At 39.1% G+C, this 27,555-nt stretch overlaps 1 protein-coding gene across 9 annotated transcripts in view; it reads right to left on the reverse strand.

Annotated features, from left to right (window-relative positions):
* Positions 1-2,907: 2,907 nt before the first annotated feature.
* The window catches only part of NAV2 (neuron navigator 2), a 479,248-nt gene continuing 454,600 nt past the window's right edge, over positions 2,908-27,555 (reverse strand). For all 9 annotated transcript variants that reach the window (XM_001368048.4, XM_056802030.1, XM_056802028.1 and 6 more), the window contains 7 exons: positions 26,624-26,859; positions 24,535-24,689; positions 24,010-24,081; positions 22,903-23,099; positions 21,992-22,110; positions 7,153-7,356; positions 2,908-6,515 (listed from right to left, as the gene is read on the reverse strand). In XM_001368048.4, coding sequence (XP_001368085.2) covers positions 6,390-6,515; positions 7,153-7,356; positions 21,992-22,110; positions 22,903-23,099; positions 24,010-24,081; positions 24,535-24,689; positions 26,624-26,859 — 1,109 coding nt within the window. In that variant the 3' untranslated portion in view covers positions 2,908-6,389. The remainder of the gene's footprint in view (positions 6,516-7,152; positions 7,357-21,991; positions 22,111-22,902; positions 23,100-24,009; positions 24,082-24,534; positions 24,690-26,623; positions 26,860-27,555) is intronic.

The following is a 27,555-nucleotide window of genomic DNA, read 5'->3' on the forward strand; positions in this document are numbered from 1 at the left end:
CTCCACTGCTTTTCCATTCACAGCCAAAGATTCCTGTATGCTGGGTGCGTTGTCCCCATCCCCAGTCTTGTGTATAGAAACCTGTCTGCATCCAGGCTCTGTCTGGAGCTGGGGAGCAGATTTGAATGGACTTTGGTGGGTAGATAAGTTAACTATTCTTTGTATTAGCTAATAGCTGGAGCTTGCTTTTGTGGAGTAGGTCTCAACCACTTGGAGGGTTTTGATGAAGGTGACCAGACAATTTAAGCTATTTGAGGAGAAAGGTGATAGTAATGAAGTAATGAATGAAAAAATATTGTGTTTACTTCAAGCTATGCCCCGGAATACAAATACAAAAAGAGATGGCTCAGTGGATAAAGCACTGAGCCTGGAGTCAGGAAGACCTGTGTTATTATCTTGCCTGGGTCTCAGATACTTCTTACCTCTGTTGCCCCTGGGAAAGCCACTTAATCTTTGTCCACCTCAGTTTCCTCAACTGTAAAATGGGGATCATAAAAGCACCAGTCTCACAGGATTGTGAGGATCAGATTAAATGAAGCACTTAGCAGAGTGTCTGGTGGCACCATGTTTAATTAAAATGAATGCTCATTCCATTCTATCCATTCCATTCCACAAAAGGAAGAGACAATCTGTGTTCAAGAGGAGACAAAACATATAGGGGGTTGGCCCCAAGGAAGAGGGTTGGGTTTGGGAAGCCCTAGAGGAGTTGCAGGTCAACAGCAATGACAATATTGATTTGATTACAGAGGAGAGGGTAGAGGGTGTCAATATGGAATCTAGAAACCCCCAAACTTGGGGTCTCTTCTTGCAAGCTAACCCTAAACTTAGGGTTCATCAGATTTTACTAGACTACAAGTTTTGGGGTTTCTAGATTCCATGTTGACAAGGGGAACATGTGGGACAGTAGGGCAATGGTAAAAAAGATGTGAAGCCTGATGAGAGCTGGCTAGATATGAGTCACCTTGCCATGTGAGTATATATTCATAAACCCATCAATTGAGACTGCATCAGTCTCCAGGGAAAGAATTCCAAACCCAAGTGAGTCAATTCCCAGAGCATGTCTCTGGAAGTCTGGGGCTCAGAAGGGCAGCATAGAGGAGTAAATGCATCAAATATGGAGTAGCAAGGGACCTGGGTATGAATGCCACCTCTGACACTTACTAGGTACAATGGGACCATGGATCAGACAACCTTGGAACCTCAATGTTCTCATCTGCAAAATGGAAATAACAACCACCATTTCATCTATTTCACAAGGTTGTAGTGAGGCTCGAATGAGATAACACATGAGAGAATGGGGCTCCCAAAAGTCCGAGTTCAGCTGCAAACTTTAATACCGTTAAACTATACTAAGACTTTTGGGGACATGCTAAGAACTTTGTAAACTCTAAAGCAATATATGTTAACAGTAATTGCTTTTCGCCAAATTGTATTAACTGCGAAGGAAATATCACAGATCAAAACCCATGTTTTGTTGAAAACACTTCAAATTCTTTGCTTCTTCAGCAGAGCTGCCACATGAGGAAAGGTTGCTTGACTCTCCCCTCTAAATCAAGCTTGAGCTAATGGGCATTTCTATAATGCCTTTTGTGATGTCCTATGGGACATTACTATGGGTAGTTTTGCATTCCTTTAGTCCTAGGGCTAGCTAGCCACAATTCACATCTGTAGCTGTGTGGGCCAATGTGGTCTAGCATATCCATTTTGGTTTTTCACAGCATTGAAGTTGGGGTCAGTGGGGCAAGGTCATATTTACAATGTATCCCAAAGGTCCACTGCTCTGGATATGTTTTAAAAATTCCCAAGGTCGGAGCATCTAATAGCACTCACCAGTTATGGTTTCTAAATCAAGAGATCTGTGGTTTTGTCCATATGGGCTCTTCCCTCCACCAATAGAGATCACAGGATTCTTGTATTTCCTGGACAGTCTTCGAGAAATATTGTGATTAGTAATGAAATCGTCACCTGAATTTTTTTCAAAATCATGGAGGCTGGTGGCATTTGACACTGTGCCTGGAACATAGTAGGCATTTAATATGTATGTATGTATATATATATATAATAAATATATTAAAATATTACATGTTAATAAATATAAAAAACTGAATTAAAATTGATGTCAGATAAATAATCCAATATTGGGACTATATGCTGGGCAATATGGTGAAACAGAGAGAGCACTAGATGAAGTGAGACACACATGACCAGAATTCAAATCCTGCCTTTCATATTTACTTCATTATGACTCTAGGTAAGTCACTTCACCTTCTTGGGTCTCAATGACCTCATCTATGAAAAGAAGATGGGGCTAGGTGATCTGTGGTCCCATCTCTCTCTACAACCAGAAACCTATGATTCCATTCATTGTAGTTGGCCGAGTACAGGATCATTTTTGAAGGCAAATGTTTAACAACCAGCTCTATCAAAAATGTATACAGGGACACTTTTAAACTTAATCTGCCTCAACATTTTCTCCATCACTTTCTGAAGCTTAGACAGTCAACAAAACAATAAATCAAGTCCAGATTCATAGTGTTTTTGTCAATTTCTGAGGTATAAATGCTCACTGTGAAAATTTAACAATTAGATTGAACACAACTCTGGCCATGCCATTAAAATTTAGGAGAAATGTGTTGGTAGAGGTATTTGCAATTTGTGCACACCAGAGATCTTTCCTTCAGGTTCAATTTCCAGCAGAGAAGAAAAATGGGGGGAAAAGTATGGCCCTGGCATCTTAATGATCACTGAGGAGAGAGAAGCAGGAGGGAGAAAGTACAATAGCTGACTGGGCATACAGCTTCTGTTCTCTGCTAGAACTTACAACTGATGGCAGCTTAAAAGAGCCAAAATCAGCTTGGAAAAAAACTGAGCTTGGATGAAAAAGAACAAGAAGAAAAACTATAAATATGAATAAATAAGCATTGATTTTATTGAATCATCAATAATTTAAGACTGGTACAATCATCAATTTCATTCTCCGTGACATGGGGCATGATCTCCAACAGACCATTGGCAAATCCCAAACCTAGTGACAAATGAAAATTAAATAGGAAGGGAGAGAGGGAAGGGAGGAAGATGGAAACATCATACCGTACACAAAATACTCAGTTCCTAGTTTTCTCTTTAAAAATGGCTAGAAAAAATTCATCAAAATGCAGCACTTTAATCAAATATTTACAATTTGTATGTTACAATGAAAAAATGTACATCTTATAGAACATATTTCATAAACTGTTCCACTGGAAACAACTAGGTCAAAACAGCAAACCTTCCATTTAATATCCACAAAGTTGATGTTTTTTTTAAAATTTGAAATAGATTCGCCACAGTCAAACAAGTTTCAATACACAGAATATTGAAGTTTAAGCATCAACCATGAAATAAAAAAATTTCCCCAATGTACAACAAAGGGTCTAGCCAAGCCCCTTCCCTCCCCACCCCAGTTTATAAGATCTCTCCCATCTCATTTATGGCCTGCATATTCTTGGCAGTTTGGAAAGAAAACTTTTGGCTTCCACTCATAACTCAACATGAATGTTGCATAGAATTTTGTACATTTCAAAATGAGCCAAACTCTGTATAAAAAGGCAAAATGGAAGCATTTTGGACAAAGCCCTAAATGAGCAATCACTCTTTCAAAGGTGTGTTATGTATACTTAAGATATGGCCAAATTAAAAAGAGAATACACCCAGACAACCCTGCTTCCCGAAGCTCTTGAAAGGACACTGAGTTTGTGATCATTACCAAGGACTAAATTACTGGAAGTCACTCTTGCTCAGTCATCCAAATGATCACCAGCCATTGAGTGATCAATGACACAGAGATATTTCTGTGGCTGGTCACAGAAAGCTGGAGGAGGGAGGGAAGAAGAAAAGAGAGGCACGGGAAGGGTGTTGTCTGGAAAAAAAACAAAACAAAACAAAATACAGTTTAAAAACTATCAATGGGTGTCTATTCACAAGGTGGCTGGGAAAATTACCCAAAATGAGAGATCAACTTCATCTCCACCCAAATTCACAGTAGTAGAAAGTAAGGTAATTGCTGGGTGTGAAATTAGCTAAGAAGTCAGCAACACACATTAATGTGATAGATGACGGTGTTTAGTGTTCGAACACTGGCTGGAAGCCAATGATATGGCTCTTCAAACCATAGCCAAAATCAAAGGTAGATATTCAAGATCAAGGGAGACTTACTAGCTCCAGATGTAATCTGAGTTTACTGAGATTAAAGCAATGACAAATTTGAATGGCATTTCGCTCACTGGTAGGGCAGTCAATTGAGGAGAAAGAAAATCATGGGTTGTTGGCAAATCAGAAGTGGTGATGTGAGCAGGCTCATGTCAAGCTCTTGTGGAGTAAAAAAAAAAAATAGGGAAACCACAGGGAGTCATAACCTTGCTAGCAAAAATGTAAAAGATGCAACAAACAACCTTGAAAATAAACAATCCAAAACTACATGCAAATTGGTTGTTTTTTTTTTGTTTTTGTTTGTTTGTTTTTTAAACAAGGAACTCAAAGATTTAACAAGCTCTTAAACATATACCAGGACATTGAAGAAACAGCACACTGGGTTCCTGTAAAGGTGGTTTGTATGGTATATAGGACATTAAAAGTTTGTCTTTTTCCTGCAGAGAAGATGGATACTGGTCCAGTACAATTTGCAGCGGTAGACTAAAATGAACCTGATGATAGTTTTTCCTCCTGCTATTTTTAAGTGGCCACACATCCACAAAAGCGATTCTCTCAGACAAGGAATATTCACAGCAACTTGTGTTCTCCTATTTCACATGAAGAGATGACATTTTAGCCCTGTTTGTTTCATTAGAAAAATCCAACCCCAGCAGATGCGGCACTAACGTAAATGAGCAGTTTGTACAAAAGGAGTAAGGCATCGCGTTTTGAAGTTTAGCACCCGAAGAGATCAGAGGAAGCTCATCCAGATGGAGGCAGAGGCTGGGTTTTCCGGGAAGGGGTTGCCCGCACCCAATGACCTGTGGCATATATTGGTTCCCATGGAAAGGGAAGTGCAATTCCTTTGGGAGGTGACGTCGCACCTCAACGAAGTCCAAGCCTGGCTGCTTACGTCACAGATGTGCGTTTGGAAGGAAGAGGAGGAAGAAGGGCTCACGTGGCTCACAGCTCACCCATGTTTTGACAGCATGGGCCCCTGCTACTTCAAAGAGACACAAGTACCCTAGGGCCCAGTTGCAAACGACTGGGATACTGAGCTGTTAAAATGAGTAATTTTCAAACATCACATAGGACAAAATGAAAAGCTGATTCCTGCAGCTCTCATTTTCTCCATTGTAAACCAATTTTGAATGTAAGGGCAAGAAAAAAAAATTCAGAATCAATGCTAGTCAGAAAGAAGAATAAAACTCAAAGTTTGTTTCAGAAGGGGTGAGTGTTCAGTTCTTCAAAGCTGTAGAATATCTCTCACTATACACAGTGCTTGCAGAAAAAAAAACCCAACAACCTGATTTTTATATATATATACTATTTATATATATATTTATATACACATACATACACACATGTATAATCAATACATAACAGAAGCATTATGCATATGCCACTTATGCACACATATGTGTGTGGTTGTGCATGTATATATATGCATATATATATATATAAATAAACTTCTAGAAAAGTATACAGAGGTGTGACAGAGTTGAAACATATCAAACTAAGGTCTCAGGCAAAGAGAGCACCATTAAAAAAAATCATCATTTTTTTTTAAAAGGCTTCCCTGTCCTGTAGTTTTGCCTTTTGTTGACTATCACCAAGGCAAATGCCCAACATGGTGCTAGCCCTCTGGAGCTGAGGTTGTTTGGTGGGGCTGAGCTCATGCCCAGCCCAGAGGCTCTTTGTTTGGTAGAAAGCAGCAGAGGCTTGATTTTCTGCCCCCATTCCTCGCCCCTTTAATTCTCCTCGCAGTTCACAGCCTGAGGTTGTTGAGTTTCTGAGTTTTCAACGGATTTCATTAACCCCCCCTGTGTGTTGGTTTGTCTCCCACACTTTGGGAATGATCCAGAAGAATCTTCGGGGTCTCAGGCATAGGAGTTCACAGAGAAAGAAGCAAAGTAAAGAAGGAGAAGGAAGGGAGGAGGAAGGAGAGAAAGAGAAAGAACGAAAACAGTGCAGTAGTCCCTGTCGTTGAAAGGAAAAAGTCCCAAGGTTGTCTGACTTGGATGCCCGCACCCATGGTCAAGGCTGACAAACAAGGTTTCTTGTTCTCACAGCTCTAACACTGAGACTGAAGGCTGGGATGAGAGGCTGCCTTCGGGATGGTTTGGGGTATGCAGATGGAACTGGGAGGTGGAAGGGGGGAAGAAGCATGAGAAGTGGAGAAGGTCCAGGGTAGAAAGGGCCTTGTGTTTGGTCCCTGATCACAAAGTGGACTCCAGGGAGGAGTCCAAGATGTCATCCTGATGGCTATTGCTGTTGGAATCGCTGTCATAGCTCTGGGGGCTTGAGTAGTTGGCTGCTTCTTGTAGCCTCATCAGCATGTTCATCTGCAAGGAGGAGGAGAAAGGGTAAGCAACTCCCCGCTCAGTCATCCTTATCCCTCATATAGATATAGTCCTAGCCTCATAAAATCTCAATACACTATCTGGAAGCATTTTGGAAGCTATCCCGATCTTCCCAGATTCCTTAGACTGAGGTTCCTGCCAAGATGGTTCTAGAGCCTCTTGGATTCATCTCTACCCAAACAAGAGCCTGAGTGGACCCAGAACCAAAGTGGTTTTTCAGTAGTAAGCAGCTCCTGACCTTGGTAAATTCTATTTACTGCAAGTACTAATCCCTATTTTTATTTTTCTAACTGCCTGTCTAGCTTTAAGCATCTGATCCCTCCCCTCACTCTTATATCCTAATTGTTATATATTTAAGAGGAAGGGTCCTTTGGGAGCATTCTAAACAGTATGATGAACCTAGAGGAACCTTGTATTTTCTAGTAAGTCAGATATTTTTATATATTTCTTCAAAATATTTCTCCAGGAATATCAGAGTGTCAACAAGAATAGTAAACAAACATCTTACAAGGTCTGGGTCATGGAGATGATTGATCAATCTATTAGATGAGATTAATCTTCGGGATCCCCAAGAATAAGTCATACTCACTAATCCCCACCAGTGAAATCACACACTCACCAATGGATCTCCTTCTGCACCACTTGGGGGGACCTGTTTACTTGTGGAGCCTTCCCGGGGCACAGAGTAGCCATCAAACCCAACATCTTCAGGTCGAAGTTGTAGCAAAGGAGGCCACTCATGTTGCTGAGGGGTGGCTGCCCATGGATAAGTATCCATGACCCATTTAGCAGGATCTTCCCAAGGGGCTCTCCTCCCATATAGCTAAAACAAAACATGATGTGATTAAAATCAGGTTCAGATGTATGTTGATGGTGAAATAATGTGACTTGAAAACCTCAGGATCGTGTCTACTGAAGCTCTTCTCATCTGAAAAATCCCATGTTGAGGATTTACAATAAGGATAGAGCTGTTCAGAGAGCTCCAGGTACTAAGTTACATTCAAGTTCTCAAGGCACTGAGGCAGCAAGGTGACAAGAAGAGGGTATAAAGGTGAAATCCAATTAAGGGAATGAGGAGAGGACAGACTAGAAGGGAGGAAGCAGCTGAGGGTAGGATTTTACTTAAGATAACTACAGACCCTAAAACTACCTTACAGACAATCTGAGGATGTTTGTAAACAGGGCTTTTAACTAATTACAAACCAAACACAGCAAGAGGCAAAGAAGATGAAAGAAAAAGTAGGGAAGCCCTAGAAGACAGGCACAAACTCCTTAACAAAGAGATAAAAGCTTGCTTAGGTGCTCCAGAGACTGAGCTGACCAATCCAGTGAACAGACATAGGAAATAATGCAATAATTAGGCACCAGACCTAGCTCAAAGTTCTCAGGATCTTAGAGCTTAGAACAAAATATAACATGATCTTACAAATCATCTAGTCCAGATTTTACAGAAGAACAAACTAAAGCCAGGAGAGATTAAATAGCAGAGCTGAGATTTGAACATAGGTCTTGATTCTAAACCAGGGTTCTTTATACTATACCATCAGGCTACCCCCTCATAGACACTCTTTGTCTGAGACACTTTTGCCTCAGTTTCTCTGACATTGTTTCCTCTAGATTTTCCTAGTTGTTAGACATTCTTGGAAATACAATGGGAAAAATGAAAGTCTTTGTTGTCAAGGATGCTCTTTTCCCTTAGGCTCCAACATTTAAACAAATATTATCCCCAATTTGAGGTAATGATCAGCCTGTCAAGAACACTGTATGTCCTCTATTGAAACACAAGTTATTTGAGGATAAGAATATATATTTTTTTGTTTTTATGTCTTTTCAATGTCTAGTTGGGCAGCTAAGTGGCACAAGGGATAGAGCACTGGATCTGGTATCAGGAAGATCCATCTTCATGAGTTCAAAACTGGCCTCAGATACTTACTAGCTATGTAAACCAAGACAAGTCACTTTGCTCTGCTGCCTTAGTTTCCTCATCTGTAAAATAAGCTGGAAAAGGAAACGGCAAACTACATGGTATCTTTGCCAAAAACCTCAAATAGGGTCACAATGTATCAAACACGACTGAACTGACTGAACAATAACAAGCACCTAGAAGAATGTTTTATATATATATATATATATATATATATATATATATATATATATATATATATATATGTACATATATAATTTTTTTAAAATACTGAAACTAATAAGTATTTGTTGAAATGAATTCAATCATAGGTTCTTCAATTTAGAGCTGGAAGAGATCTTAGAGGTTATCTAGTTCAACCACCTTCACTTTACAGATTAAGAAATTCTTAGAAGTCATCTAGTTAAGCTGCCTTCATTGACAAATGAGAAAACTGAGGCTTAAGATCTCCCATTTCTAGACCTAGTGATCAATCTTCTGAGCCACCTAGTTGCCTCCCCTATACTGTATTCTTAAGGAAGGTCATTTGGTTTGCTGGGCAGGAAAGGGTATGAGACTTTAAAACTGGGTTTTAAACTTTATTTTTTCAATCAGACCTACAAAACTTGGGACCTTTGGATCATAAGTGCTATTTATAGCTTTAAGCCATAACTTCCTTCTTCATATGGTATAAATCTCCTTATGCTGGACTTTTTCAACTCTTGGGGAAAAAGTATTAGAAAAATCAAGAAGATCCACAGTGGACATTTAGGTGAATTCACTGACTGAAGAATCAGAATTGGTTAACCTCAAAGTATTAAGTCAGGGAAATCAATCCTGGAAGATATCAATTCTCAAGGATGAAGAACAGGATCAGTATTCAAGGATGACCTCTCACTTTCCCTCACATATAAAAAAATTGCCAAAAGATGTTGGTGTCATGCTTCCCATGTTTTTATGAGAGTCTCGTTGCATTCCATGGTAGGTGGGAGACTGCTTAACGTAGAGGAAAGATTTCAGGAAAAACCTAATTGGGTATCATGACATGCCTTGGAATAAGAAAACAATGGTTCACATTTCTATAGTCTGTACAGTTTATAAAGTGTTTATTTTGCAATATTGTGGTGTTAACTAGTGTACATATTATTATCCCCACTTGATTTATGTGAGTTTATTTTGAATCCTGAAACTTTGCTAAAGTTGTTGATTATTTCCACTAGCTTTTTAGTGGATTCTCTAGGATTCTTTAAGTAGACCATCATATCATCTGCAAAGAATGTTAGCTTGGTCTCTTCATTGCCCATTTCAATACCTTCAATTTCTTTTTCTTTTCTAATCACTACTGCTAGTGTTTCTAGTACAATGTTAAATAATAGTGGTAACAAAGAGCATCCTTGCTTCACTCCTGATCATATTGGGAAGGCTTCTAACTTATCCCCATTGCAGATGATACTTGCTGATGGTTGTAAATTAATACTACTTATTATTTTGAGGAATGGCCTTTTTATTCCTAAACTTTCTAGAGTTTTCAATAGGAATATATTTTCCCTACTTGAGAGGTAAAGAGACTAAAGCTTAGAAAAAATAAATGACTTGTACATGATTAAAGTATTGTTACATTTTAGAGTTGGGCTCCAACCCAGGGCTTAAAATGTTGAGTCTAGTGTTTTTTTTTTGGGGGGGGGGTAATTTGTTTTTTTCATTATGTGTTCAATTGTTTCAGGTGTGTCCAATTCTTTATGACACCATTTGGAGTTTTATTGGAAAAAATACTGGAGTGGTTTCCCATTTCCTTTTCTGTCTCATTTTATAGGGGAAGGAACTGAGGCAAATGGGATTAAATGAGTTACCTCCAGTCACACAGCTAGTGTCTGAGGCTGAATTTGAAGACGGGTATGTCTGATTGTAGGGAGAGTTTTCTATATAAAAGGGGGTAAGCTTTTAGATTGCTGTTCCCCCCAAAAGAAGCCCCCAACAAGCATGGAACAGCCTGCAAGAAAGTGCTATCCATCCTTCTGCTCTGAAGAAAGAGCTAGAAGTTATAGAGAATCTGACCTTCATAGCACATGAGAGTCACAAGGGCTATATCAGAAGCATGACCATCTTGGTGCTGTGCTCAGGTTAGAACTAGAATATAGGTGCAAGAGATTTAGCATTTAATCTGAAAAAATGACCACAAAATCCTTCTTTCCACTCTCCTGGAACTCTAAAGACTAGAAGGCCAATTTGGGGTACCAAATACATTGGACTACGCACACTTTTAGAGTAAGAAGTGATGGATGCCATAGGCTCCCACTGCATGAAGCTTCATTTGGACAATGTTTCTTAAGAGAGAGAAAAATTATGTACAAGGAAGATTGTACAAGCTCTAGAGTCAGAGGATCTGGGTTCAAATCCCAGCACCGACTTTTACTTCCTATGTGATTTTAGGCAAGTTACTTATATTCTTTGGGTTTCAGCTTTCTTATTTGTAACATGAAGAATTAGACTAAATGATAGTTGTATTTCCAGTCGCAGAGAGAGCTAAGATTCCACAAGAAATGGGGCAGTGGCCTCAGTTATGAGATGGAAGTAGAAGATGCAATGAATTCATTAATATTATCTTCAAAGACAAATTCTCTCCCCTTCAGCTTGTGTTTGGAAGGGCATAAAAACTATGAAAAGGATAGGTAGGTGGTGCAGTGGATAGAGTGCTGGGTCTGGAATCAGCAACACTTGTCTTCCTGAGCTCAAATCTAGCTTGAGACATTTGTTAACACTGTGACTTGGGGCAAGTCACAACCCTGTTTGCAGTTTTCTCATCTATAAAATGAGAGAAGGAAATGGCAAACCATTCCAGTATCTCTACCAAGAAAACTACCCTGTTAAGAAAACTGGGTTCACGAAGAGCTGTTATATGCCTAAACAACAGCAACAAAAGTCATGAAATCAATAGTTAGCTGAACACAGCAGCAAAGAAAAGAAAATATATATAAATTTCAAGGCTAGTGGAATGGTCCCCCCCAAAAGTAAATAAATAAAATATTTATGACATAGGAATATATTCCACTTCAAATATAAACAATGAACACAGAAATCCTTGCTTAGAAGAGGCAAAGAGTGATACGATAAAACAAAAGTTGGAATTTTTCATTCCTGTGTTTCTAGAACAATGAGTGTGACTGAAGTTTCAGCAGGCTCTTATTTTTATAGAGGCATGTTTCTAGAGCTCTCATAATTCACATAATGGGGAATTACTTGTACACAAGTAAATCCATGGGTAATTTTTAAAAATCATGAAAAATATTTGTGCTAAGCAAAGCAAAAAGCATGCAATTTATAGAAAAAGATATCAAGTAGCTCAATTATTTGCCACCAGGGGGCAATATTATCTCATTCTCCAAAATGGAACCCTCTTAATTTTCCTTTGAAGAAAGGGTAGCATCTCCCAGGCTGTAGCTGTGGGGCATAGAGTTCATTGGACCAGAAGGGATGACTTGGGCACGTCGGTTTTGTTGGGCTTGCCTGAGACACATGAGCCAACAAATTGATTCACAAGTTTTGGCAGCGACTTTCTGGCTCAAGATCTCTTTTGAAAGGTATGAACGCTTAGCATCATGAAATAAGATGAATAAAAGGGATTCCCATATGTAGATGAATCACAAGCATATAGATTTCACCTTTGCAGCACCTCCTAAATTCACCTCCTTCTCCCCTCTGACGCTGCCCTCAGCTTGATATAGGCAACTCATTACCTTCCACTTGAACTACTGTAATAGCCTGCTAGAGGGTCTACTTGTCTCAAGTCTCTCCAGACTCCAATTCATCCATTTAACCAACAAAGTGAATTTCCTAAAGCACAGGTCTAACCATGTTTCGATCCCCATTCTGTAAATTCCAGTGGTTTCCGATCACCTATCGTTAAGGTTCTATAAATCTAGAAGTCATGTCTCCTAATTCCCAATGCAGGGGATTTTCTCCCATACTATATACTGCCTTGCAAAGGACATTTTACTATAGGCCCTTTAGGTTTTCTAGAGGAAGAGATGACCCCAACATAGCCACTCAACCAATAAGCATTTATTAATTGCCTACTATATGGCGCCAAAAAATAAAGATAGAAAAAGAAGCAGAAGACAAGAGTCATATATAAAATGATTTTTGGTGTTCAAAGCCCTTTATAATCTATCCTATCTCCTCTCTTTCCAGTCTTCTTCTACCTTATTTCCTGTTGCTGCTACCCTTCAATCCAGTGACATTGGTCTGCTTGCAGTTCTTCAAATAAGAAAATATCTCTGGGCATTTTCTCTGGCTGTCTCCCATGCCTGGAATGTTCTCCCTTCTTTCTCTCTACCCATTGGCTTCCTTTAAGTCCCAATTCAAATTCTCATCTTCTACAAGACATTTTTCCTAACCCCTCTTAATTCTAGTGTCTTCCCTCTCCTAACCACTCCCTATTTATGTTGTCTAAAGTTTATGTATACATTTTTATTTGTGGGTTTTCTCCCCCTCCACCCCCACTTTGATTTTGAACTCCTCATGGGCAGGGATGATCTTCTGTTTCTTTTTCTATCTTTATTTTTTGGCACCATGCCTGCTATATAGAAAGCAATTAATAAATGCTTATGGTTGAGTGGTTATTTTGGGGTCATCTCTTCCTCTAGAAAACCTTAAGGATCTATAGTAAAATGCCCTTTACAAGGCAGTATAGTGTGGGAGGTAATTCCCTGATAATCCAAAAAGGGAGAGATAAAAGGGAGGAATGAATATATCTGGCACAGAGACCTAGTTTTGGAGTTGAGAAATTCTTTTTTTTTTTCTTTCCAGTCTGGGTGGCAAAGAGAATAAAGGCTGGTTGGTTTGAACTCCTTCTTAAAATAGAGGCACTATTAGGAAGTGACCAATGGGAGAAGGGAGTGGGACTTGGTGGAGGGACAGTCCAGTCTGAGAAGGCCCTAGGATGGAATGACTTGTTCATAGTCAGAAAGGAAGATGAGAGAAGGTAGTATGGTACCATGAAAAAAAAAGTAATAAAGGCAGAATGATTTAATGAATAGACATCAGCCTTGGTGTCAAGACTTACCTCTAACACTGGCTGTGACCAATTTCATCTGTCTGGGATGACATAAGTTATGAGTTTCAAGTTGTATTAGTGAAGTGAGTTCCCACACCAGGAGTTCCTTAGCTATGGCTCCTAACAAAAATATTTTACTAAAAGCTACCTAAAGGATAGCCCAAGTAGTCAAGATCTTTTCTTCAATGTTTTGTGTGATTTCAGATGCATAACTGATTATCATATTGCTTGCCTTTTCAATAAATGGGGGAAGGAGTGGAGGGAAAAAGAGAATTCGGCACTCAAAATTGGAAAAAAGAGAATGTTAAAATTAAATAATTATATTTAAAAAGAAAGGCTTTCCTTCATAAATGACATCAGAATGAGAGTAATATTTTCCACACACCAATGGATTCTGTGAGACCTCGGTGGGTTTGTGTGATGCATAGTGTCCCAGGATCAGATATCACAATCCCTATTTTTGGTAGATCTACTGAATGATGCCAGGTTCCCTCTTCTGAGAGTATCCAGAGGCATTCTAATGATGACATGTAACACAGGGAATGAATAACTCTGCCTCCTATAAATTATTCTAAAAGGGTTGAATCTCATTTTGAACTATTAGGTGTCAAAACATTTCATAATCAGTTTCCTGCCTGAGTGATTGTTCCTATTCTGGATTCCTTGACAGCTATCATCCTACCTGCTATTTGACAGGCTGTCCATCACTAGGCTGGCCATCTGTACATGACAGATAAAAGCAGGAAAGGAGAGAAGTCATTGAACTCTTTGAGCACTCTCATGTTGGCAGGGAAAAGTCTGCTGATATAACCCATGCTATTCACAAATTCCATGAGAAGTCAGTAGGACTTTTATCGCTGCCTTTGGAATGTCAACCACTGTTCAGTGATCATCAAGGCAGCTTTTCCAAGATGGCTAAGGCTGGAGCAGACACTTTCCCATGGGAAAGCATGGAGTCTCAGAGGGCAGAGGCAAAATCTACCTTTTCCAGTCACTGCTGAGGAAGCAAAGTTTACATATCCAGCAAATTCTCCAGCCCTATTCAGCATCACTATGGCTGCTAGTATAGTCCCTGTTCCCTTACCAGTTGAGTTCTGGGTAAAAGAGAATATAAATAGGAGGAGGAAAAGAAAACTGGCCATCCACACTTATATCTTTGATGTTCATTTTTCACATAGCAATTAGACAATCACTCCTGTTCTTGTCTTTGTTCAGATCTTCACTCAATTGTCATTTGGCCTTAGAGACTTCAGTCTTTAAAGTTTATGAGATAAATCAGATGCCAGGAATCGGGCAGGTTAGGAGGCGTCAGGGTAAGTTCAAAGAATGAAGTTACAGTATGTTCTAGATCATGTCTTTATTAATGATCCATTTTTAGAAGTCAGTGGAAGCCAACTGATACTCCACTTGTCATTTTGGCAACTAAATAGTATTGCAAAGAGAAGAAAGCTTGAAAAAAAAAAGAATTTTTTGGTGGGGGAGGGATCAAGGCAAACATTGCCACTTGGATAATAAAAGATTTCTTTCAGTAAGACTCTTCTTAAAGGGATGCTACACTGTGATTACCTGAACACAGAGTTAAGAAATACCTTAGAAATTGGCAAGATTATCTGGACTAATATCTTATAACATTTCCCAAGATAAGATCAAAGTGGACACATGATCTAGATATAAAAGGAGATATCATAAGCAAATCAGAAGAATAGGGATGTATTACCTATTGGATGTATGGGCAAGAGAAGAATTTATGAGTCAACAAAAGATGAAGAGCATTGTGAGATGTAAAATGGATAATTTTGAGTATATTAAATTGAAAATTTTGTATAAATAAAACCAATGTTGCCAAGAAAATGTATAGTTGGAAAATCTTGAACCCCAGGACTACGTTCCCCAGAATTCTTTCTCATCTCCCAGCATCCCTTTCTCTGCATCCTCATGTTTGCTTGGTTATATGATTGGTTATAAGTTTTCTGTAACTCCTCTCTGTCTGTCTGTCTGTCTGTCTGTCTGTCTCTCATACCCTAACCTTCCTTCTTGGAGTCAATATTGTGTGTTGGCTCCAAGGCCGAAGAGTGGTAAAGGCTAGGCAATGGGGGTTAAGTAACTTGTCCAGGATCACACAGCTGGGAAGTGTCTGAGGCCAGATTTGAACCTAGGACCTCCCGTTTCTAGGCCTGGCTCTCAATCCACTGAGCCATCCAGCTGCCCCCCTCCCCCAACTCTCTCTTGATTGAGATTGTGGCTTAAGTTAGTTACCTCCCTTTTAACTCTAGTTTTTAATTTTAATACATCTTATAAATAATACTTGAGTTGCTATATATTCATTTTAATCTTTACAGATAGAAGAAAAGCAGAAAATTAGGGAAAACATTTTCATAGTCCCTTGGATACAGATCTCATATCTAAAATATACAGAAACTTTGTCAAACTTATTGGAATAAGAGTCATCACTCAATTGATAAATAGGCAAAAGATATAAAGATTTTTCATCTGAAGAAATCAGTCATATATAGGTATATGAAAAAATGCTCTAAATTACTGATAGGGAAATACAAACCAAAACAATTCCAGAGGTATCATCTCACACCCATCAGATTGGCTAAAATGACAAAATAGCAAAATGGCAAATTTGGAGGGGATTTAGAGAAGTTCCACCAATGGTGGAACTGTGAATTGATCCAGTCATTTTGGAGAGCAATTTGGAATTATACTCAGAATTGTAAAATTGTGCACACCTAGCAATACAATTCTTGATGCTATTTCACAAGGAAATCAGAGGAAAAGGAAAAGAATCCATATGTTCCAAACTATTTGTAGCAGCTCTTTTTGTGGTGGCAAAGACCTAGAAAATGAGGGGAAGTTCATCAATTGGGGATGGCTAAACAAATTGTGGTATATGCTTGTGGTGAAACACTACTGTGCTGTAAGAAACAATAAGCAGATTAATTTTTGAGAACATGGAAAAACTATATGAGATAATGGAGAGTGAAAAGAAGAGAAAGAAGAGAATATTACATACAGATCCAGGTTTACTGTTTGAAGAATAACTTGAGTGTTCGCCTCCAGAGAATGAACTGAGAAGTGATAACATAAAAGACATAATTTTTACACACACACACACACACACACACACACACACACACACACACACACACATATCTGCTAGTTGGATGATGCCTTTTATGGTGTGGGGATGGGATGGAGAAGCTGAGATACCTGGAAATAAATTCTATTAATTAAAAAAAATTATAAGAGAAATCATCTAGTTTAATCCTTTCAATCCTTTAGAGATGAAGACAATGAGGTCCAAAGTTAACTGACATGATCAGGGTCACACAGGTAGCAAGGAGTAAAGTTAGGATGTGTCTACCTTCTTGGATTCTAAACTTAGTGTCCCTGTCACAATATTTGTTGTTCTCTATAAAGCACATGTTGACAAATGTACAAAAGAAAAGCAGAGTCAAGGGAGGGGAAAAGCTTTTGATCAAAGATTTTTGAGCTGAAAAAATAGGGGTCCCTGCACTTTACAATTTTAGGAACAACATGGCTGAGACATTTGTTGAGATCACATATATATGGAACCTATGAACTTATGTTCTTCTTGCTGTTTAGTTATGTCCGACTCTTTGCAACCCCAACTGGGATTTTCTTTACAAAAGTCGTTTGCTATTTCCTTTTCTAGCTCATTTTACAGGTGAGGAAACTGAGGCAAACAAAGTTGTGACTTGACCAAGGTAACACATCTGCTGAGTGTCTGAGGCTGAATTTGCATATCATCTTATACCACTTATTACCCCAATCTCTTCCTGTGAATGATTCTTCTAATTACTATAATACTGAATATAATTTTTGAGAGTTACAAATAACATTTTCCCACATATCAATATAAACAATTTGATCTTATTGAAGCCCTTAAAGAAGAAAGTTAACATAAATTTTCCCTCTTTCCTCTCTCTTTCTTATTTACCTTTTCATGTTTCTCTTGATTTTTGTGTTTGCATATCAAACTTTCCACTTAGTTCTGGTCTTTTCTATACAAATACTTGGAAATCTTCTATTTTGTTGAATGCCCATACTTTTTCCTGGAAGTATATAGTCAGTTTTTATGGGTAGGTGATCCTTGGTTGAAGATCCAATTCTCTTGCCTTTCTGAATATCATGTTCCAAGTCTTAGTGGGGAAGCTGCCAGATCTTGTATAATCCTGCTTGGTGCTCCTTGATATCTGAATTGTCTCTTTTCGGCTTCTTGTAAAATTCTCTCCTTAGCTTGGAAGCTCTTGAATTTGGCAATTACATTCCTGGAGGTTGTCTTTTGAGGATTTAATGTAGAGGGTGTTCTATGAACTCTTTCAATGCCTATTTTGTCCCCTTGTTCAAGAACATCAGGGTAATTTTCTTGGAGAATTTCTTGTCGTATGATGTCAGGATTTCTGTTTATTTCTGGGTTTTCAGGTATACCAATGATTCTCAAATTGTCTCTTCGAGATTGGTTTGACTGATCTGTCATCTTGTCAGTGAGATATTTTATGTTTTCTTCTATTTTGTCAGTCTTTTGGCTTTGCTTTATTAATTTTTGCTGTTTTGCAAGATCATTGGCTTCCAATTGCCTAATTCTGGTCTTTAAGGACTGGTTTTTCAGTATAATCTTTTGATTTTCCTTTTCAGTTTGGTCTATCCTGCTTTTTGTGCTTCTCCTATTGGGAGTTCCTGTCCTTTAAACTGTTATTTTCTTTTTGAACTCTTTCTCACTTTCCTTGCCCAAATCCTTCCATCTTTTTGATAAGCTCTGATTTAAATTCTTCAAGAACTTGTGGCTAATTTCCATTTCTTTGGAAGGTTTGGATACATTTATTTGTATGTCCTCTTCTGCTATTTCCTCTGTAGTCTGGATTTTTCCACCATAAAAATTATCCAGGGTCACTGCATTCTTTTTCTTGGTGTTGGGAAGTTGTTTTTCCTGGGCACTGTTTGCCATCACTATGGTGGTTTTTCCTTCTCTTTCCAGTCAGAAATCTGAATGAGGAGGGCAGGCTCTCTGTGTATGGAGCTAAGGAATGTCTGAGGCCACCTCTCCAGTGTCTGCAGCTTCTGCTGTTTGCTGCCCTTCTCTACGCTATCTCTGTATACACCCAAGGTCTGTGTTCTTCAGCCTGCTGGGGTCTCAGGTCTAGCTGCTTGCAGGGGTAGGTCTTTGGTGGTCTTAGTCAGCTGCCAAGGACATAGAGGTGCCCCTCACTCACTTTAAAGGTGCCCCTTGCTCACTCACTGATTCTGGTGCAGGCTGGCTCTGACTCTGGCTCCATAGGTGGGGTAGGGGAAGGTTGATCAGCTTGCATTTTGGTGGAAGCTATTTCACCCCCTTATAGTGTGGAAATGCCCAAGTTCTACATACCTTCAATGCTGTGCCCTACTTTAGAGTCCCTTTGTTCTCATGAATTTGGTTTTTTTTTGTTTTTGTTTTTGTTTTTTGACCTTTTGAGGTAGTCTATATCGGTAGGTGATGAGGAGAGGAAGAGTCCTGTGTCTAGACTGCCACCATATTTACCTGGAAGTCCTGTCTGGGGCTGAATTTGAACTCTGAAAAATGAGTCTTCCTGTCTGTCTTCTCTATGCTCTACACCATCTACCTGCCCTTTAGTTCTTATAGGAAGTTCCAATGGCCATAAAACAGTCACTATTTGCACTTTGGGATTAATGGAAAGGAGAGTGGTGGCAAGTTCAGTGTGGTTCTGGTAACATCTCTCACTGATCATGTCCCTCTGTGTTCTTTCCCTTCATCAGTAGAAGTATGGGGAAGGAGTTCTCTTCAAATTCATTGTTTCTCTATCTTCCATGTGAATCAAGTTTTCTAGACCTGTAATTTTGGTGTTTGGATGCTGGTAAGATACTATCCAACTTTATCTTGTTGTTTGGGTATGTGTGTGTGCATATATTTAGTATCAACATTACAAATGTGTATTCCTCATTTATAAATATTATTATAATATTGCATCCCTACAAGATAATGCATATTGCCTATTCATAAGATTATAAAAGACAACAGGATCCCAGGATGTGGTGAAATACAGCTGGTGGGGTTCTGAATTCATTTAACCTATTTTTGGAAAGCAATACTAATTACCAAAATATTCACATCCTTTGACCTACTGGTCCTACATCCCCAAAAAGATTAATGAAGGACTTTTCTAACCAAATATCTCTGGCAGCATTATTTTTCTTTTACACCCTCACCTTCTGTCTTAGTTATCAATTCTAAGATTAAGAGAAGCAAGAACAAGGCAATCAGGCTTAGTGATTTGCTCAGGGTCACAAAACCAGGAAGTGATAGTACTATTTGTAACTGCAAAAACAAACAAGAAAAGGCCTTGAAATAAAGCATGTCCAACAGCCTGGCATTGGTTGAAAAACATATAGTATATAAATGAAATGGAACATTATCATACCTTATGAAAGTGTGACAAAATTAAAAAAATCCATGAAAAGTCTTAAATGATGCAGAAAAAAGGACAAAAAAAAAAGAAAATACACATTGACTGCAACTGTATTGAAGCAAAATAGGAACAAATCCACATCCTATGTATAGCAAATATAATGAAAATAAGGATAATGCCAGGAAAACTGTTTGAAGTCTTTGAGGCTGAGATGAATAAATCAGTAAATAATGAATGCTTACAGATAGGTATCATTTTTTATAATTACTATTTGGTTGTTCATTGTTCGATTAGTTAATAAGTTGGTTTCAGGTTAATGAATTTTGGGACATAGAAATTTTAGAAGGTTTACAAGAGGTTGTGACGATAAATCTCAATGGTGGGAGAAACAACTGACAAAATGAGAGATACTAATTATCAAGAGGAGATACGGTAGCCTGGATCTAAAGAAGATGTTAGAACCAATCTAGAACCCTGAACAATAACAGCAATGCCTTTTGACTAGACCTTTATAGTGATTTCTTGACTTTTCAAACATATTCAATCCATGATATACTGATCACCCACAGACCATTCCTAGAATTTCTGAAGTCCTTCATCCCAATGCATAATCAGACAGGAATTAACACTACAACATTAATTTCCCCACAAGTATCTTCTTCAGGGGCAACTAATGTCATTTCTTCTTTAGGGGCAGCCAGATGGCACAGTGGATAGAGTTTCAAGGCTGGAGTCAGGAAGATTCAAACTTCCTGAGCTAAAATCTCACACAATTACTAGATGTGTCATCTTGGGCAAGTTACTTTACCCTGTTCGCCTCAGTTTGCTCATCTGTCAAATGAGCTGGTGAAGGAAATGGCAAACCACTCTAGTATCTTTGCTAAGAAAACCACAGGTAGGGTCATGAAGCGTCAGATGCAACTGAAAAATGACATTGTCTTCTTTTTTTTGAAACCTTTACCTTCTGTCTTTGATTCAATACTAAGTAATGTTTCCAAGGCAGAAGAGTGGTTAGGGTTAGGCAATGGGGGTTAAGTGACTTGCCCAGGGTCACATAGCTAGGATGTATCTAAGCCCACACTTAAACCCAGGACTTCCTAACTCTCTCCCTGTCTCCAGGCCTGGCTAACAATGTTTTCTTAAAGATTTTATACAATGGGGAACTCATTATACTTCCTGAGGCAACCTATTCCACTTTGGAATAACTCTCCTAATTAGGAAGATTTTCCTTCACTCAGTTAAAGTCATCCCATCTGAAACTACCAACTCCTGTTCCTAGTTCAGATCTCTGGGGTTAATTAGGATAAATCTAATCTTTCTTCCATAGGACTAGCCCCTCAAAAATCCAAAGGCAGTAATGATCATCCCTTGACTTCTCAAGTGTTCTCCAGAATCAACATCCCTAGTTCTCTTCCTTCAAGTTATTTTTGCTCTGACTTCTGAAGGATAGCATTGCTGGCATTAATTACGAATACAAATCTCTCCCATGTTTTCTCAGTATTATCTATGGCTTCCTGAAAAGCATTATTATGGCAAACACTAACTTATTTTCAAAACCTACAGTTTAAACAAACACACAAACATTACTGCTTATAACCCCAGTGGATAACTCCTAGCCTGAGTGCTGAGAAAATAAAGGAGGACTTAGAGACAGAGTCTGTGAACTGGCTTGAAGATTATACCCCCCTGGCATTCTGCCTATTAATTACTCAGCTTAGGTTTTGAAATACAGATTTAGCTTCTTATTTTGCCTTCAGGATCAACAATAAAATTGTCACAGACTCTAATTTTAGCCCAATCATTGTATTTCTTTGCTTAGCACAAGGTGAAAAATTCATATATTCATCATCTCCAGCTGCTGCAGACAGTTACTACAGCTTGGAGTCATTTGGCTGGCAGGGAAATTTGTATGCACACCCACTTCTTTCCTCTTCAATAAGATAGCTGGATGGCAGCCTATGATCAAAAGCTTTTATAGCCTGGACAAACAGGATCTTTGGGATGAGGGTGAGTTATCTGGTTGCCAAAGGAGCCTGGTCATGGGAAACCAGCTCCCAAATGCTTTTCTCACCTGTAGTCCTTCTCTGACTGCTTCCAGGAGATAGGGGATAATCGAGTAGTTCCACAAGTCTGTAAACCAAACCCTCGAACCATCCACATCTATGGGGCAGGACAGGAAGAGCCTAGGACCTGAAAGAGGACAAGAAAAGAAGAGTCAGAGACTCAAGTGGAGGTATGACTTCAAGCTGAGTGCCCTTGACACAAAATACCATGGAGAAGCTAATGCTCAAGAAGAGGATCAGGGTATTGATAGGAACTGATTCAAATAGTTTAGAAACTAGCCTCTATGAAGGAAGAGAAAGAATAGCCTTCAGGATTCTGTTCTGACAGATGTCCTCAAGTGTGAAGGATTCTGAAGGATATCTTCCAGAAAAGAATTGGCCATCTTGAACATTGGAGTTAAGCCTCTCTCAAGCCTTCTGGGTAAAGTCTTTCTATGGGCAGCTTTTGGCTAGTTAGGATCTTATCGTCCAAGATCCTTTTTTTTCTCTTCTTCTCCTTTGCTCTGTGCCTTTCAGGCACCTCCCCCACTCCATTAGCACCTCTGGCTATAGTTGGCCCAAGGGAGGGAGAGGTGAAACCCACAGTAGTGATTTGGTTTTCTGTTAGCAGAAGTGGTGAAAGGCTTAGCACTGGAGAAAGCAAAAATGAGCTTTGAGGAATTCTCTGTGAATTTTAATCATCCCTATTATCTTCTCTCTCCACAAACATGGGAAATTAGAATTTGGAAGGAGTCATCACCAAATGCATAATTTGAAAAGTCTCTCACTGGTATGGCATATAGAAGGCTCCAGTGCACCTACCATTTGAGGGTGGTGAGAACATTTAGACATTCGCCTTTTCACTTTGCCTTCCCTTTCTTCCTATCCACTGAACCATCACTGGTACTACCATGGGTCTGAAATCCTTTTCAACTCTCACCAATAGTGACGTCTGAAGAGCTATGAGCCTCCAGGAAGCGGTTGAGATGTTGCCAGACCTTCGGGATCCAGTCGATGATTTTCACAAGCTCAGCATTCCGTACACGTCCACTGATTTCTGTTTCAATGAGCTTCCTCCTCAGGAAACGGCTAAGAAAACCCTTTACGGGTTCAGTGTGGTTGGCACACAGCACCCATCTGGGGGAAGACAGTGGCCCTGAAGGGTTAGTATCTCTCTGCAAGTCATATCTCTGGTCATGACTCTCTAATCAAACCATATTAAAATGTCAATCCTGCTCCTGATTATAGGTATGGTATGGAAGGAGACCTTAGAAACAGGACTGAGATGTCAGAGAGGTATACTAGTCAGAGAGAAAGGCTAGGTCATAGTAATGATACCTCCTAGCCCTAGCCTCCCAGTTTGTGACACCCCTCCTGTAACATAAGTCTGGATGATTGGAGAGGACCATACCAAGGTAGCAACCAGTATGCTTGGCAAGGTGAAAGATATAAAACTATTTAATGAGCTCCTTCCAATTCCTGACCACAATAGCAGCTGAATGTCAATCAATCAATCAATCAATCAACTAAACACTGATTAGGCACTTTCTATGCTCTAAGAAATCTCTTCTTTTCCCATACTTTTTGAGAAACCAGTAAATTTAGTCCTAACTCTTGACATATGCAAATACATCTAATAACTCACTCTGGTGAAGTTCATTCTTTATCATGTCACATTTATGGGTGATGGAAATAAGGAAAGAAAGGGGGGGGATGGGTGAGTCCATCTGGGACTGATAAAAGATGAACAGAATATCAAGATCTCATAGACTCAGAAGCTTGGAAGATACTCTTAAATAACAGCTTTCATCAAATATATTCACTTTCAGCATTAGTGAGGAGAGATGCCAACAGGTGGTATACATATGGATTGCTATAGGCAATGGGCTGGAAAAAGTTAAATCACTGTCCAAAAAGGTCTTCCAAAGAAGGGAAGTCAAAGTTTCATCTTGGGAGTCAAGTTGGAGTGTCAACGATTATATAGGTATGGAGAGACTCTGATCTTTCATGTCACTTCCAAATTAAGATAGTACAACAGATTTCTTACCTGAAATTATGGTGAAGCTGTAGATTGGGGGTAGAAGAGGTAGCCTGGTTCATTGTGCCAATTATATAAGGACTGCAGGGGAAATTAACAAGGAGGAAATTATAAGTCAAAAAAGGATCACATACAAGAAACACTATTGGATTAAAAAAACAAAACAAAACCCTTACCTTACATTTTAGAATCTATACTAAGTATTGGTTCCAAGGTAGAAGAGGGGTAAGGGTTAGGCAATGGAGGTTGAGTGACTTGCCCAGGATCACACAGCTAGAAAGTGTCTGAGGCCAGATTTGAACCCAGGACCTCCCATTTCCATTCCAGTAGATCTCATCAAGCCCAACCTAGATCAACACCATTGTATTTGTATCCAGTGTGTAGATCTTTTAGCATCTAAAAAACCACCCAGTAAGTCACATGAAAAATTCATTGCTGTATTGCTTTATTAATCAGTTGGCACTCAGTTTCACCAAATTATCTATCTGGGTCAGTGGCTAGCAGGGGCCCATAAGGTTCCTAGTATGTCCTTACCATTTATGGTATTTGCAGTTCAGAAGCCCATTGAAGATCTCACCCAAGGAACTGACATGATGGAGGTTGTCCAGAATGATGACTAGAGGCATATCCACAGGGCTGTTTTCACTATTGCACTGATCGGCAAGGTTAGACAGGTACTGACGGAGTTCCTACAAAGGACACAGTGAAGAGCAAAGTAGGAGCAAGCTGGTGAGAGGTCCCTTCATGGAGAATCCAGCCTCTCTTGGGAGGTCCTGATGTTTCTAAACCTATGTTTTATCCTTTTAAGTTTTAGAGGATCATAGATTTAAAGCTAGAAGGTCTAGCTCAATTCCCTTATTTTGCAGATGAAGGAACTGAGGCCCCAGAAGTTAAATTGACTTGCTTACAGCCACACAAGTAAGAAAATAGTGAAACTGGGATTCAAACCTAGTCCACTCCAAAATCCAGCTTGCTTTCTACCATACAAAGTCATTTCTTAACCCAATATGGGTACTAGTTGAGCACTTAATAAAAAGCATACTGTTAATTCTTTGCTTTTTCAAAGAATGTAATTTTTGCTAAACTGTGTTCCAAAAGTGGTAGTCAAGATGGCAGCTTAGGAACAGCAAAAGCCGAAACTGCTCTTACTATCCTTCCAAACTGTGTTCCATGAAACCCCAGTGTTCCATGTGACATGATTAAGGATCCCATAGAAAATTTCAAAGCTAATGATTTTTCCCTCTGAAATATTAAATTTGAGATTGCACATAAATAAAAAAATAGCTTTTTGCTATAAAAATAGGCTTGATATTCTCTCCCAAATTCCTCCCACACTTATGTAGCCTGTATTCTATCACCATACCATCCCAAGGAGCAGGATTTATGGATTTCTTTCAGGCTTCAATTAAGAATAGTTTAGGACCCCAAATACTGCATGGATAAATTTTAGTCAGGCAAAAGCTGTCAGAATATTAGTGTTGAAAGTGATGATATAGATGGAATCTTCCCGTCCCTTTATTTTGCAGATTGGGGAAACTGAGGCTCAGAGGAATGGGGTTAATTGTAACTTTGTGTCCAAAGTCATGTAGCTAACTCAAAGCAAAGCCTGATTCTTTGGTTCACAATTGAGTGAATGGTCTTTTAAATTCCAGCTTTATCAATAATACTACTCTATGTCTGGAGAAAACAAATGTTTTTTTTTTCCCCCCACTCTAGAATTAGCCAGTATCCAAACAAGTTTCTTGGTTTTCATGAAATTAAAAGGAAAATTAGATTTTGCTCTGCAAACACAGTTCAAATTTTGGGATGTAGGTACCCAAAAAGTTTTCATTGGTGGTTACCATAGTGGTCCATTATACTAGGCTCAGGCTTCAGCCACCTTTCACTTCACTCCCCGGACTCTTTCTCATCAGTTGCATGTACAGAGCCTGTTCTTACCTCTCCTAGTTTGGGTACCAAACACAATCAAATCAATTCTGCCATCGCTCCTGAGAAGGGTATGACAACCCATTCCCCATCCCTGCAACTTTCCTCCCTGGTCAATACTAACTTATGTGTCTTGTCTCCTATTAGAGTGTAAGCTGTTTGAGGGCAGGCATAGTGTCTTTACATTCCCAGGGTTTAGTACATACTAAGGGCTTAAGAAATGTTTTTTCATTTATTTGAATCACTGTTGTTTTTGTTCCAGGTTCTTTATAATTGGGGGCTAGAAAGGCATAAAAGTGAAGCTGTGAAGATAAATCTGACCCAATCTTTAAACGATAGGCTTTGCAATGCAATGATCAGGGACAATTCTGAAGGACTTTTGACAAAGAATGCTATCTATCTCCAGAAAAAGAATTGTTGGAGTCAGAATGCAGGTGAAAGCATACGATTTTTCATTACAAACTTGGGTATATGTTTTAGGGTTTTGGTTTTATAAGATTATTCATTTACAAAAATGAACAATATGGAAATACATTTTTGCATGATAATTCATGCATATACCAGAAAAAAATAAATTAGTAAAAAATAAAATAAAATGTAGGGTATGGAAAGGTGGTTTCACTATTTATGGAAATTGTCAATCATCTGACAAGAGTCAGGTGAAGTTCATGCTTGGCACTTAATCTGATTCTCTCACCTTGCTAGATTTATGGTCTACATTGAAGGTGGAAATGACTCCATCTACCAACTTCCGTCCCTCTCGGAGGACCATGTATTCAGACAGACGGTTAGCCAGGTAAGTTTTTCCAGTTCCACTGGGTCCAGAGAGGATAATCCGCCTGTGCTCTGTCAGAAGGGTGACATACCGCTGAAGGATGGGTTTGGGGATAAGAGATTCAAAGACCAGACAGTCCAGGCTGTTTTCAGAGAGCCCTGTATTTGGGAGAGAAATGCAAAGGGTAAAATTTCCCTTGAATAAAAACAACCGACTCTAAAGGTTGAAAAGGAAATCATACAAGTTATCTTATTTGAGCCTTAAGACAATTCTTGGGGGTGTGACTGGCAGAAATTAACAGATATGAGGGTGGGAAGAGAGAGACAGAGAGACAGACAGACACTAGAAGAGAAAGGAGAGATGGAGAGAAGTTTCCATTGCTAAGACTTTTATGATAATGTATCTATGCAAAAATCCCTTCTTCCATGAAGTCTTTTATATCCTCTTATTAGTAATGGTCTTTTATCCTTTGGACCTCGGAGCTCTTTACTGAAATTATTATGCATTATTGTGTATTACAGTTACTGCTATTTATATCTTATCTTCCTTCAGGGAGGTCTGAGAGGAGGGATTTTATTAACTTTCTAGATTTTGTTCCCCTGCCTCACTAATATTTGTCTTCTTCCTCTACATTAACTGATTCCCAGGACTTTACCCATTTTCTAATTGGACCTCAGTGTCTCACAAATCTCTCTCTCTCTCTCTAGATTACCTGGACCCTGCGTCCTGGCCTGTTATATATCTCTTTATCTACATCAAAGTAGAATACAAAGGAGACAGCAGGGAAGCCAATAGCCATCTTTAAAAACTCGTCAGATTCTCACGTCTTTTAACACACAGAGAATGAAAACAAA

Source organism: Monodelphis domestica, chromosome 6 (assembly GCF_027887165.1).
Source record: "Monodelphis domestica isolate mMonDom1 chromosome 6, mMonDom1.pri, whole genome shotgun sequence".
In the NCBI taxonomy this organism is placed as follows: Eukaryota; Metazoa; Chordata; class Mammalia; order Didelphimorphia; family Didelphidae; genus Monodelphis; species Monodelphis domestica.